The 14,128-nt window shown below is 30.0% G+C and overlaps 1 protein-coding gene across 1 annotated transcript; it reads right to left on the bottom strand.

Moving 5' to 3' along the window:
- Positions 1-1,737: 1,737 nt before the first annotated feature.
- On the bottom strand, positions 1,738-3,910 carry LOC119682412 (phenylalanine--tRNA ligase beta subunit-like). The gene is made up of 5 exons (XM_038095846.1): positions 3,773-3,910; positions 3,660-3,715; positions 3,438-3,595; positions 2,030-3,378; positions 1,738-1,974 (listed from the first exon to the last, which is right to left on the bottom strand). The coding sequence occupies exons 1-5, from the start codon at positions 3,828-3,830 to the stop codon at positions 1,823-1,825; spliced, it is 1,773 nt and encodes a 590-aa protein (XP_037951774.1). The 5' UTR covers positions 3,831-3,910; the 3' UTR covers positions 1,738-1,822.
- Positions 3,911-14,128: the final 10,218 nt, after the last annotated feature.

Consider the following 14,128-nt stretch of genomic DNA (forward strand, 5'->3'; position numbering starts at 1 on the left):
TAAAATGCGCACTCGTAACGAAGTTATGCTTTATTTTCACTCTTTACTACGTTTACTCAGTTTCTGGCATTGTTTGCGGATTTGTCAGGAAACCCAGAGACAGACTGCCTTCGAATAGTCATGAAGACAATGCGGCAATTTGGATACTCACCTTCAAACACAAAGAAGTTTGATTTTGTAAATATATTGGTTACATTAAAAATTTGATAGTCTGCGAAAATGGCTCTTCAGAAATGATGAGTGTTACTGCCTTGTGACTTATTTTATTTTAAAATTAGGAACATTTACATCGAAGTTTTCTACACAAAATTTGTTTTTATGATATTCTCTTGTTTTTTTTATTTTAGTACTACTTGGTAGAAGTTTCTAATATATAGTCTTTTTCTATACTCGGTTAAGTACTTTTAAGTAGCACTTTAATTGTTATTTACCTGGATATACATATATATTTATGCTAAATTGAAGACTGATTTAATTTAAATGAGGGAATTTGATTAATAAATAAAATGAATTATAATAAAATGAACAGAAAGTGAACGATTTTTCTTATATTCGACAATAATATTATTCTTGTTTATATATTGGAAGTATTATGTTTCAAGCTTTTAAAATATAAATAAATATTACACGTACACGTGTTTCTAGATATCTATAATCTACATCAATCAAAGGCATAAATCAATTCTCTTTACTTAAATTAGCAGATTTAAAGATTATAATAAATCATTGCAATGAAAGCTCATTGTTTGTTTATAAGCTTAGCTGAACTGAATAAGAGTACAAAAAAATTTGCAAGTTTCTTAACAGACGACAGATTGAGAAAAAATAGTAAACAAATATTGATATATCTTAGTACTTTAGCTAGGTACGCTAATTAATTCAAGAGTTCATGTTAATACCGCTGACTGTACTGTTTAATTTATCACAGTTTCATAATCGATTGTCCATTTCTTTCTCGTTAAGATTTTTATAATATATATTATTAAAACAAACAGGCTATTAATGATGATCTTGTGAAGAGAATATGCTATTCAGCAAATGCACTAGCTTGTTGAGATCTGAATTTTGCCGATTGGATTAGAACACGTGTTCGTGACCACAATTTAGAAGAAAAAAATTGTTCTAGGTCTTAATATGGTTGTATTCTAACAGTTTAAAGCATTATGAAACCATTCGTGATGGTTTTGACTCATTATCCACTCTTTAGAATTGGTCAGGTTTCTTCGTTTTGATCTTGGTTAAAATCAATTAATATCTCACTGATATATTCGTAATGTAATGCCTTTCATCTAGATTCAAGGTTCTGACCTATTTAAGTGGTTGTATAAAGAAATAAGATAACAGTAAATTACCCCTTCCTTACTTTATTTGGTTACATTTTAAAGTCAATTGTTCTGTTAATTCATTACATGCAAATTGAATAGGACACAACTAAAAGTTCTACATAGATAATCAGTAAAACCATGATTAGTAAAACGATAGAAATATTTTGGTTTTGTGTCATATCCCACATAGGAAAACTACAAAATGTGAATATAAATGCATTTTAAGATAAATAAACTAGGCTTCCTGGATCTGCCGGTTCTGTAAGTGAAAGCTTGACGTATTTTCAGACTTTTACGCCTATTAATTTAAGTCATTAAATATATAATTAATTAAATCATAGATATTAATTTTTTTGTAAATAAAAAGATACAAAATTATTATTTAGGTTTTAAATTACTCAAACTACAATAATTCAATAAGTTAAGATTTTATTTATTTATAACACATATGTGTTGAATACAAAAACTATGTTTTTGATATAGTTAGTTTTAAATCTTTAGACAAATGGTTCGATATTAAATTCAACCACAGAGCAGGGAGTCGTTAATTCAAAAGCCTGCAACACTGTTGGATGTAACACGCCAATTTTACCAATTGCTACGTCGTTATACATTACGTTAGCACAGCGGCCAGGGAAATAACTAATATCTGTAAGAAACATAAAATTAATTTATATACTCTTATAAAATTTTGTAAACTTTACCTTCAGTCGATTGTAAGTAGTAACCAGATTTAGTGTTACCACTTTTCCATGGTACTTCCAGTAACTGCATTACACGATCCAGCAAACCGTGAACTACTTCAAAGCCTGCAGTTTTATTACAATTGATAGCACATAATCGACGTTCATTACGTGCACCAACCTCGCTATTTTCATCAGCAATGACTACATCACTTATTTCAAATAGTTTTAAGGGCAGCGGCATTTTACGATTGGCTACTAAAGTTTTTAATAGACCCGGTAGTAGTGTTGTGCGTACAACTTGGAATTCAAGTGTTTTTGGATTAGATATATGTACTGCTGCTATAGCATCGATATCTTTATTCAGCTTTTTCGCAATATCATCTCTTGAACAAAGTGTGAATGTTAACCCTTCCGTAAAACCTGCTTGAGCAACTTGTTCACGCAGTAAATCCGTCAGTTTATTTAATGGAAATTGTTTTGCTATATGCATAAAGGCAGGTAATGACTTTTTAATGTTATTATAGCCATAAGCAATTGCGACATCCTCATATATATCACACGCATGTATAACATCATGTCTTGTAGGTGGTATTTTAACAACTAAACTATCGTCACCATCGACTTTAGTTTCCAAATACATACGTGTTAGCATATCCGCTAACTGGTTAGTGTCACAAGACAAACCAATTGCAGCATTTGCTTTTTTTGCTGATACGAGTTCAGTGCGTACTTTTAATTCAGGATAAGTTACAGTAGAACCATCAACTTGTACAACATCGCACGGTTCTATAGAGAATTTTTCTGCACAATGTGCTGAAAACATACAGACTAAAGTGTCCAAAACTACTTTTGCTTTGGTTAAATCAGTTGCAGTGCATTCGATAAAAACATTACGTGTTTTTATAGAGATTTTCGAATGATCACTATTTATAATTGGTGGCAATGACAATACTACACCATTGACATCGTAAATTACTGGATAAACTGGTGAATCACGTATAATAGGTAAATATTGTTTTAGTTGCGCATGTGTTGAATAAAAGTCCATTAATTCATGGCCATTCATTTGACGCGTTTGGTTTAGAGGCACGAATTGTATGTCTTCCGGTTTGCGAGCCTCATAGCTAAATGGTCCTTGTAAGGTGTCCAAGTCATGTGTGCCAATGGCGACTAACGTACGTCGACGACAAATATTCTGATGCAATTTATCTTGCAAATCAATAAAGCTATCATATGCTGCTTGCGAAAGATTTATGTTACGCAAAACAGCAGCTACCGCAAAGGGGCGAATTAACCCTGTTTCGGGTGAAATTTTAAGTACTTGTCGTGCTGAAGGTTCCGTCAGCTTGAATTGAGGTGGTTTAATTCTACATAAATATTATGTTATGAAAAGAATAAAATATAATATTACATGGAAATAACTTACTTGCCCTGAAATACCAACAAGCCAGTAACTAAACCTTCCAAACATAACAAGTCATAACGGTTTGCTGGTATATCTATTCTGTAAATAATTTCTTCAGATGCGTCGGCAGCGGCAGCAACATCACCTTGTTCTTTCGTAAGCATTTGTTTTTCAGATGTCTGGAAAAGTTATTTGTTTTTTTGAGATAAATATACAGTATTTTTCACATTTGAAACTACATACCACTTCATCCAATTCCAAGCCAAATGCAAAACATAACTGCTGAAATTCATCATCCGCTAAAAGGAAAATGTAGTTTCATTTCAATTGTAATAGATAGAATATAATAAATTTACTGTAAATCTTCCCCAACGCTTCAAATAATAAATCACGTTTAACTCCAATTGTCGGCATTTTGTGATAATTAAATCGAAACAACACAAACAGCAGACCCGCACAACAGTAGAAAGAATCAAAGCTACGTACACGTTGTGTTTGTATAGAGTTGCCAACGTTTCTTTTATTGCTTTGCTGCATTAAACACCATTCAACATATCTTTAATATCAATAGTTAGAAGTGATTTTAAGACTAGCGTAAACGTAGTGTTCGATATCAAAAGAAAAACGAAATCAATAAATAAAACTAATAAAATTTATATTCAATCAAAATGAAAGCACATTTATTGATGTTATTTAGTTTTAGCAGCACACTTGTAAAATTTGTGCAACTGCTTTCACTGAACGTACCATATAATATATTTCACAACAATTGAATTAAACGCATAATTATTTTGAGAATCATCTTTGATTTTTTCATATGTATTCGTATTTACTTCATATAATCTCTTTCGAATAATTTGGAAACAAATTTATGTACATATGTATGTAGTTGTTTTTGAATTTGATTAATGATCTATGAACGTAACTTACATATAATTTTTTGCAATGTCTGTAAAAGGCGTATCATTTAATTGGATTAGTACTGATGATTGAAGTGAAAAACTGTTTTAAAAACGTGTGAATATTTTTACTTCAATTAATTTCAATTTTAATACTGTATGTTATGTAAGTTTTTATAGTACGTATATGTATGTATGTATGTAGTAATAGAAATGAATAATTTGTATGAGTTTCTTTAAAAGATCGAAAAATTAGTAAATAATTCGTGTTCGATATTTAAAGTGAAATGATATTAGTGTCTAAAAATAGTTGGTTTAAATTTTTATGAGTCAACATTATTGTCAGTACAAATTAGAAATGATGAAGAGTAAAATTTTCTCTTCTTTAATTTATTTAACGAATATCCTGCAAATATAAACTCTCCAACTTTTTGGGATATCTCGATCGTCTAAAATTTTGAAAAGCTCAGCTCTTATATGTTTGTCTGCAAATTGACAATGTCTCACAATGTTTTTAGTTTTGACACTATATTTTTATAGAAAATTTTAGTACCAAATTATTCTCTCGTCAAATCATGCTCTAATAGTTTAACTTTAATTCAATTTTAATCCAATATAGTTAAAGTATATCACCTATATTTCTTTTTCATGTACACAATTCTATATTTGAAGAAATATCTATAAACTGATCATAAATACAAACATCATATCAGAGACTCTTTGCTTTGTAGACATTGCATGGAGGATGATGAAGAGGAATCATCAATACATCTTCCGTTACAGTGCTCTGCTTTCGCAAGACATAGACTTTCTAAGACTACTCTAAGTTGATAACCCACTCTAAATTTTAACCATCAGGAAAACTGATAAACACCCACATTCTTTTAAACTCATTGTTTGTAGTTTATTCGTTAAAGTAAAAATATATGAAATAATATATATTCCCTTGAATTAACATATGTGTACCATTCTAGTTCAGGAGTTGCTATCGTTTCATTATTCCAATTCTGGACGCAAACGAATCTAAAAGGAAGTGCAATCTGATGATTTTCCAAATCGTATCAGGAGTGGGAGCGTGGGCGCAAGTTTTACGAGAAGCATATGACATGGATGGCCAATTTATAAGGGATCCTCCCTGAAGTAATGCGAAAGCAATTCCGGGGGACTCCTACTACAAAGTAGAAGTCGGATACACCATTCCGGCGACGGTTGGTTTGACGTTGCATAAAGCATTCCACCTCTTCACCACAATAAAAATCCCTATTCTATAATTCATCCACAAAACAATAATACAATAAAATACATCAAATATAGATATGAACTAATACAATAAATATCTAGAACTGTTATTAAAAATATATTAAAAAATGTTTTTGACAATAATAAAAATCTCAAAAATAAAATCTTTTCATCAAATTTATCAACCGAAAACTTCACGACATATTTACATAAACAACAGCAACCACATCAACATCAACACCAACCCGAAAGTAGCAGTTTAGCTTGAATGAGCTCGAAGTGGTTTTTAAAAAAACTTGCAAAAAAGGACACGCGTGTGGTCATAAGACTTAATGAGGCGTTAAGCATTTATAATTTGTGCCAAGGTACAAAATTTTACAGTTACACGGCAAGGTGTTTTCTACTCAGCAGAGGAGTCAAGGGCAAATTAGGTAGAAGCACCTAAATATTCCGCAGTAGTCGAATTTGTAGTGGAGTTTTAATATCTATTTCATTAAGGATGTCTTGATATGAATAAAAAAATTTAATTATAAACTTAAAAAATCCTCCGAATTTCAGGATTTATGAATATTTTGAATGCGTTAATAACAAACATACAATTTTATAATAATTCTTCTTTATATAATTAATAGAAAACGCCTACACATTCTTCTTTCATTGTGCATTGTGAGAAATCATTAAAGTAACGTTCCTCTTTATATTTATCCAGTACATCCTTTTCTAAGTCCTTGCGTCCGCGTCATACATTATACAATAATATTTTCCTTATTCGAATGCTGCTTGCATTTGCACTCTCATACATGGTCTCATACAACTCGAATTAAAGAGGCCAATACTGAGATATGGTGTTCTATTTATTTAACCCTTGAAAAGATTGATTATTGTGCATCGAGCAAACATGAGCCTTCTCATGAATCCTAGTCAACTTTTTATACACGTGGTAAAAACTTTTACTCTTACTCCTTTTTTGTTAGGTTTTTTTGCTGTTCTTTTAGTCGCCGATAATAATTTATTTTACCCTTTGATTTGATCAATTATTATCATTGTGGCTGGCTGTATGTATATTAGCTTGTATCTCTGTATCCATTATAACACGATACGAGGGCGTGAAGTCAGACACGAGTTTGAACCGTTTGAGATGTGTTTTTTTAACTTTAACAATTTCTTGGAATTTTCTAATTGAGTGATTTAGTGTACCGGCAGCCAAAAATTTTTATACAAATGAGAGCACATATTAAATGAAGTTAATTATGGGTTCCGTAACATATTTTATCGGCGATAAAATTCAATTTTTATACAAATATTTAATATATCTTTACAACCACAATTTTAAATTTACATAATTCGAAATGTGATTATGTTTTAATATTTTACATGAAGTGAATTTGAAGAGGAAAACTTTACCGCCTCCAAATTAATTTTCATAAAATTAGATTATTATAGTCTTTGAGATTGTGGAAGTTTTTAGACATTTACCGCATAACTTATAATAACTTAATAAGAAATTAGGATAGTTTAGATTAAAAGGGAGCTTACTAATATAAGTATCAACACTGCCAACACTTCCAAGACATCGATAATCCATTGCGATTGCTTCAAGTTGCCAGTGGAGGTAAGCTTCACTAAATATTGTTTTTTGACTATAACTTCATGTGCTTTATTTGGTAAGATTTGTGGTCAACCAAATAAAGTTAAGGAGATTCCATAATTCAAGCTATTATTATTATTATGCCGATAAGGAAACTAAAGCAACTAAACAGAGGCAGAAACATAAAATTAATAATGGGTGTCACCCAATCTTCGTTATGGCAACTCCTCCACAGTCCGCTTGCCGGAACATACTAACTTTGAACTATAAACGCAATAGCCACAACTTCTTTTAGCAAAAGAAATAGCTTTATATGTAGTTATGAGCAAAGATATAGCAACAGTTTATTGGATTTCGCCCCCCTTTCGTCATGGCAAACTCTTCACAGTCACAGGCCGCTTGTCGAGATATATCACCGTTCAAGTATATGCACAATAGTACCAATTTCTTAAAGACAATTAAAGTGGTTCATCGTTATCGAAGCCGCGTCTTTCTTTGCAAGTTTAACTGCCACCTTATTACTTAGGCTTTCAGCGTACCTCGCAATCCATATTAAGTGCACCTGATTGTTCTTGCCAAGTATGTTCAGCTTGTGAATGCACTCGAATACCCGTTTATATGTCACCTGGTAAGACATGAATGCTATTATAGTTGCCTAGCTGTCAATTCAATGGTTCTGGTAGTTGCGTTCAAGGTTGAAACTGGCGCATTTATCTATCGCGTATATCACCGCTTGAAAAATGGTTACATTCCTTCCCAATGCTTCCGAGTATCTTTTAATATAAATGTTCGTAAATACCGAATCCGTTGAGAAGTAAAATTATTATTTATTTGATAAAATTAGATTTATTTTCTCGAATTTAAATAATTAATGAAGAAATTATGTTAAGAATTTTTTCTAAGCATTTAAAAGAAACAATTAAAGGTATTATTATAGATATTGTATAACACATTACAGAAAAAAATGTAATAGAAATGTAAAAAAAAAATTAAACTTACCGGACCTCTTGTTTGGCCCATGTGCCTTAAGTCTTAAGTTACGTCAAAAGTAGCCTAAATGTTTAATAATTTCATATTAAATTCCCTCAATAAAAAATTTATAAAAAATAAATTATTACAAAATTTTGATAATAAAAGAGAGCAACTTTTTTACTTCCGATTTTTTAACATTTTTTGCTTTAACACTTTTATCCATGAAGTTATTTATTTTTTTGGAAATTATTATTTTCAACATTTTGTACACCACAGATGGTTCAGATACTTTTTTCGCAATTCTTGAATCCTTATAAACGTAAACAAACATAATGTGTGGTAATTTAAATTTTATTTAAAAGAAATTAATTATATTTTTTATACTATAAGACTTTTAGATATAGAAATTATTTAACAATTCAATATTTAAAAAGGAATATTTTACACCTTATGTTCATTTTATTAATTTTTTTTGATAAAAACTAATTTTTAGAAAAATCATTTCTTTAAGTGAGCAACAAAATTTTAAATAATATTTTTTATGTGAAATCTAAAACTCCAAATATTTATTCATAATATCATAAATTTAAGGTTAATAAGCAAAGCGTGTTATATTTTTTCTTTCGATATCACCCGAACCGCTATCGCAGGGGTCATATCTGTATATAATAATAGTCTCTATAAATTTCTCTGCTATATCAAAACATCGATTTGTCTTCCCAATCCAAGAGCCACAACATATTTAAATCGCCTTAAAGACTACTACTGCGTATATAATATTTTATATTGCAAAAATAATTTAACACAATCTTCATCCATATATAGGTATTGATATAAACTATAAAAACTTTTAATATAAGAGTTTGAAGCTCTGTCGTTCACATTGGTTACCCCATGCTTTCAATCAAAAGAAACTTTGTTTTTAAGAACAGGGAAGATAACTTGTTCAGTTACAAAATCAAGTATCGAAGGATTTCATTTTGTGCTTTGGAACAGCATTTTTCATGTTAGATGTCTATTCTAATGCAAACCGAGGTATCAGATACTATGATTGAGGAATCGTTATAATAGTTAATTTAATGTGTGTGCAAGTATTTCTTCTCATTGTAAATGTGAACTGAGTAGATTTAGTTTGTTTTAACCAAATAGAAATTTGTTGGAGATCGACTTAAACTTTGAAAGAACTTACTCTACTACAGTAAACCGAATTGCTGTATCATCTGCAAATGTATCAGTTACGATTCTAGGCATTTTCAGTGGAATATGCATAAATAAAAGGTAACGAATAAAAACAAATATATTGCCTAGTAGAACTCCAGCTTCGATGGTATATAACAAGCACATTCCCATTTATTCAATAAAAAAAAGAGCTTTTTGAATTTGTAAGAGATGTCATACCTGTTTGAATGTTTTAAATATATCCAAAAATAATGATGAACTGTAGACTGAATGGCTTTTGTAGGCAAAATGATGATTCGGAAATGTTTGTTTAATATAAAATACCGTTATAAAGCACTGTAGTAATAATATTTCCAACATAAAATCTGGATATGGAAAGCATTTCCATTATACTGTTAGTAAAAATTATACATAAATATAAAAATTATAAAATTTATTAACGCCTGTTATTAAATAGTAAATACTATATTTTACGACTCATGTTGTCTAGTATACAAATCCCAGTTCTTTGTCCAATCGTTTAGCTTTAAATGAATATGAGCATCTTCAATGATTTTGTTTGGTTTCGTATGTTATATTGGGAAGGGAGTTAGTCGCCAAGATATATAATTCTATTATTGCGCAGTTTTTGAATATTTACAGACAACATCTTCAAACGTTTTAAAATAGTAGTCTCTGTGGCAAATAGTAGTCTGTGAAAGGTCTACTACTGTTGTGAGGGTACCTGTAACTAAATTGACCTATCAGTTATCCGGTGAGAATTTTGATATTGTTTGGTCATTTTAAGTTACGTTTTAATAAATAGTATATTTATTGAAGATAATAAATAAATTATTTCTTTTTATTAAAAAAACATTGTAATATACGTCAGTTACCCGGTGAGAATTTTAATATCCTTTCTATATCTTTGAAATAGAAAGATATTATTTGGTCATTTTGAGTTACGTTTTAATAAATAATATATTTATTGAAGATAATAAATAAATTATTTGTTTTTATATAAAATCATATATTATATATGTATATATTTCAGTAGAAATAAAATTTTTTGAGAAACATTTTTTGACTTTTAATAATGCAATTTGATAATTTATGAAATGAAATTCATTAACATAAGTTTTGTGTGGTCAATATTTTTTCATTTTTATGCTAACAAAATATCATTTTTCTTTAATTTCTAATAAATAAAGACCTCCGTAACAGAATAAAAGGTACTTGTCAACGCCAACCCAAATCATGAATTTATTTTATTTGTTTTTTATTTTTTATTTTTTAATAAAGACAAAAGAAAGTAATGAAAACGCATCTCGTCCTTGATTGAGATAAAATTACTCACAAGTACTTTTATATGGTATATGGTAAGTGGTGAGTGGTAAGTAAGTAAAAGTAAGTAAAAGTGTCAAAGGAGCTAAAATTGTCAACAAGTTATTTTGATTTTCGAAATTAAATATCGAGATATTGCCCTTATCGGATTACGTATGTTATGTAAACAACAAAAAGGATAGCTACTTATGGAAAAGGCGACGTTAGGATATGAACATTGAAACAATTTTTCATTGCAAGAAATATCGAATTAAATGTGAGTTCGTAGCGAAAACTGCTTGGTACTGTTTGGTACTTTTGCTCATTAAAGAAAAATAAATAAAAATAAATTTATTTTGAATTTTTATTTTTCTTTTTCGTCTTTTTACTCAGCATCAAAACATATCAATTACCTGAATTGACTTCGTGTATCTTAATCTGGCGCATATGAACTCATCTATTAAACAATATACGAGTTCAGCTAAAGATACGGACAGGTAAGATATTCCCACAGCTCACACTGAAGAAGGTGCCCTTCTAAGAAAGTAATTCTCAAATGTTAATTGCTGGCACTTTCCACATAAGAGTATCTATAAGCAATACTATAGTTGGACGAAGTGTCAGGATGAAGGACAACATGTGATATACGCATATTTTTTTCGTATTTGTTTATTTTTAATCTTTATACAAATTATTTTCAAATCAATTTATTTTTGCTGTTTTTGCTTTTAATATAAAACAACAAAAATTATTTACAAAATATCTTGACTTCTCAACATCAGTGTAAGTTACCATAGAGATGAAGTGTTTTTGGAGCAACAAGTGTTTTGATCTTTTGATATCTTTTAAGTAGACTTCGCATAAGGGCTATCTGGGGAATAATATAAATACATAAAATACTTTTTTATGGTAGAAAAGTTTTTTGTAAGTTATTTTTTAATATTAATTAAAATTTACTTACTCGAAACATACTTACACGTCTTATTATTATACACATAAGTCTTGGGCCGCTTCTCAAAACTAAATGCTACTTGGACTAGCCGAATTGATGTGACATAGATTAGAGCAGGGCTGTCCAAAGTACGGCCCGCATGATTTTAACCTACTACAATTACGCAAATTTCTTTTGGTGCACTGGTTAAACAACATTATTTTATTTCAATAGTATACCAAATAAATGAATTTAAATTGGTAAATTAATAAAACTAAGTTTAACATTATAACCGTATTTTTATTTTTGTCGAAAACAACTATGAACGTATGTATTTATTTCTGCGGCCCTCCAATCTGTATAGTGATTTGCATTGGCCCGCGATCGCATCTGGTCTGCATAGCTCTGGATTATAGAGTAACAAAGAAGAACTATTGTGAAAAATAACAGATAACTCAATCGATATTCATAGTTAGTATCAGTGGATTCCGGTGTAGGTTTAAGTAAAATATATCTGAAATATAGTCAAATATATCATGAAATAAAAAAATTATATCACTGCTGAAAATAGTATCCATATTTCGTATTAAGTGAAAGTTAAGTACCAATCGAAAAACTTAAAATAACAAAATTATAGAATTCACTATGGTGGCCCGATGGACTGTTTTCCCAATTTATATAAGAGTCTATTGAGAACTAGAAGATTGGCATTAAATGTTATAACTATATAGGTACGTCATTATTAAGTGAATCCATGTTCTTCATAATTACACACAATCATAGAAGTTAACTTTAATACTTTAGGGAATGGTACCTTAAATTAAAGAAAACAGATCAAAAAGCCAGGTATTAGAACCTTCTATGTCCTTTTAAAACTTTCAAAGTCAAATACGCATATTCAAAACCTTAAGTCCTAGCGTGAAGGCGCGCTAAATGCTCTTTTAACCTGCATAGTGAAGGAATACCTTAACTAGTCATACTGCTTAACGTTCTATACTACGTTAAGAGAATTGGATTGTAATACTGTAAAAGTCAGACAGTAGATAGTAAGTTAGTTAGTTATGAAAATTTAAAAAAACTGTAATTTGAAACTGTAAACATTATAACTCATTAATTTACACTAAATGTATTACATGAACTCAATATCTTCCAAAATGATCGATTGAGACTCAATCATGAAGATCCTGCTTTACTAAATATACCTATTGTAATAAATTTGAGAAACGAGTATCATTTGGTTGGTCTCGATGGACCAAAAATGTTAAACCAATTTTATATATTCATATATTTTCGGAAATTTGATGATTCGTTTTTTTTATAGTTGTTTTTGCAGTAAATGGTATTGCACTGTGCATGCGCGTGTCATCCGTCCATCCAATCGTTTGTCTGTCCATTTACTCGCATCCATCAATCCAACCAACAACTCAGCGCAATCAAAGTGATGTGAAAATTGCTGCAGGCTCAATTTTTCGGTTAAAATATCTTTTTTCTGGTTCTTTGCCCAAAAGGTTAAACGTGCGAATTTCACCGAAGGCGCGCACTTATGGTTTCAGTAGAACACATCCAGTCTACGATAATTTTTTTCCTCACCGAATTCGACCTTAGTTTTGTTTAACTCGCGATTATGTTTACCTAATTAAATGTAATTTTGCATTTCCTCTGCAAAAACGAATATAAAAAAGATCCGGATTAGTTTTTATGAATGAAGTTACTCTCTTGGTTGGATGAATACAAATGCTTCGAATTTTACGAAAAGTGCAATTTTAAATTAAAGCGCAATTTACATAACGACATGAAACCATTTGACTTTTGACTTAAGATTACACAAAAAAAAATAAAAACAAAAGAGCGAACCTAAATCTACTATAAAACAATTTTTATTTGTTGATTTCCATATTACAAACACCCCTACTACATATTTCTGGAGATATATAAATTGTGACCTATTTAGTTGATGATAATTGTCTTTTAAACTATGATAATTTAAAAAATATTTTCAAATTTTTTTAGCAAATATGTAGAGTGTGATATGTCTATTAATCACAATGAGCAATGACTCGATTAGTTAGACTTACCCAATCCGTATAGATTACTATAATTTAAAACTACTGCTTGAGTGAGGACATTGGGGAAAAAAGTCCACTAACATCTACACAGATAGATAATGGTAACGTAAAGACAGGCTGTAGTGGATAGTTGTTGAGGGTGAAAAAATAATTCCTCGTTTAGTTCTGGAACCCTTTGAACTGAAAGAAATTAGAAAGCATTGTTGTGGCGCTTTTAAAAATATTATTGTAATATTAAATAAATTTTACAATTCTGTGCTCCAGACACTTTCTTTTCCATAACTAAAACAAAATTTAAAAAATGCTGCAGATATGATTTTTAGTTTTATTTGAGGTTGAATTACCGGCTGAGTCTACGCCCCGTACCAATCGTCAATTAAGACGACTAACCGTGCCGCACTGCTTCCAATATTACTATATTAGCAGAACTATTTTAAATATTTTTTAAAAAGTATACTATATGTCTGTTCTCACATATATTTATGTATTTGTAAATAAATTGAAGCAAAAGATGGCTTTAATTTTCATAATTTCTA

The sequence above is a fragment of the Teleopsis dalmanni genome, chromosome 2 (assembly GCF_002237135.1).
Source record: "Teleopsis dalmanni isolate 2A chromosome 2, ASM223713v2, whole genome shotgun sequence".
Taxonomy (NCBI): Eukaryota; Metazoa; Arthropoda; class Insecta; order Diptera; family Diopsidae; genus Teleopsis; species Teleopsis dalmanni.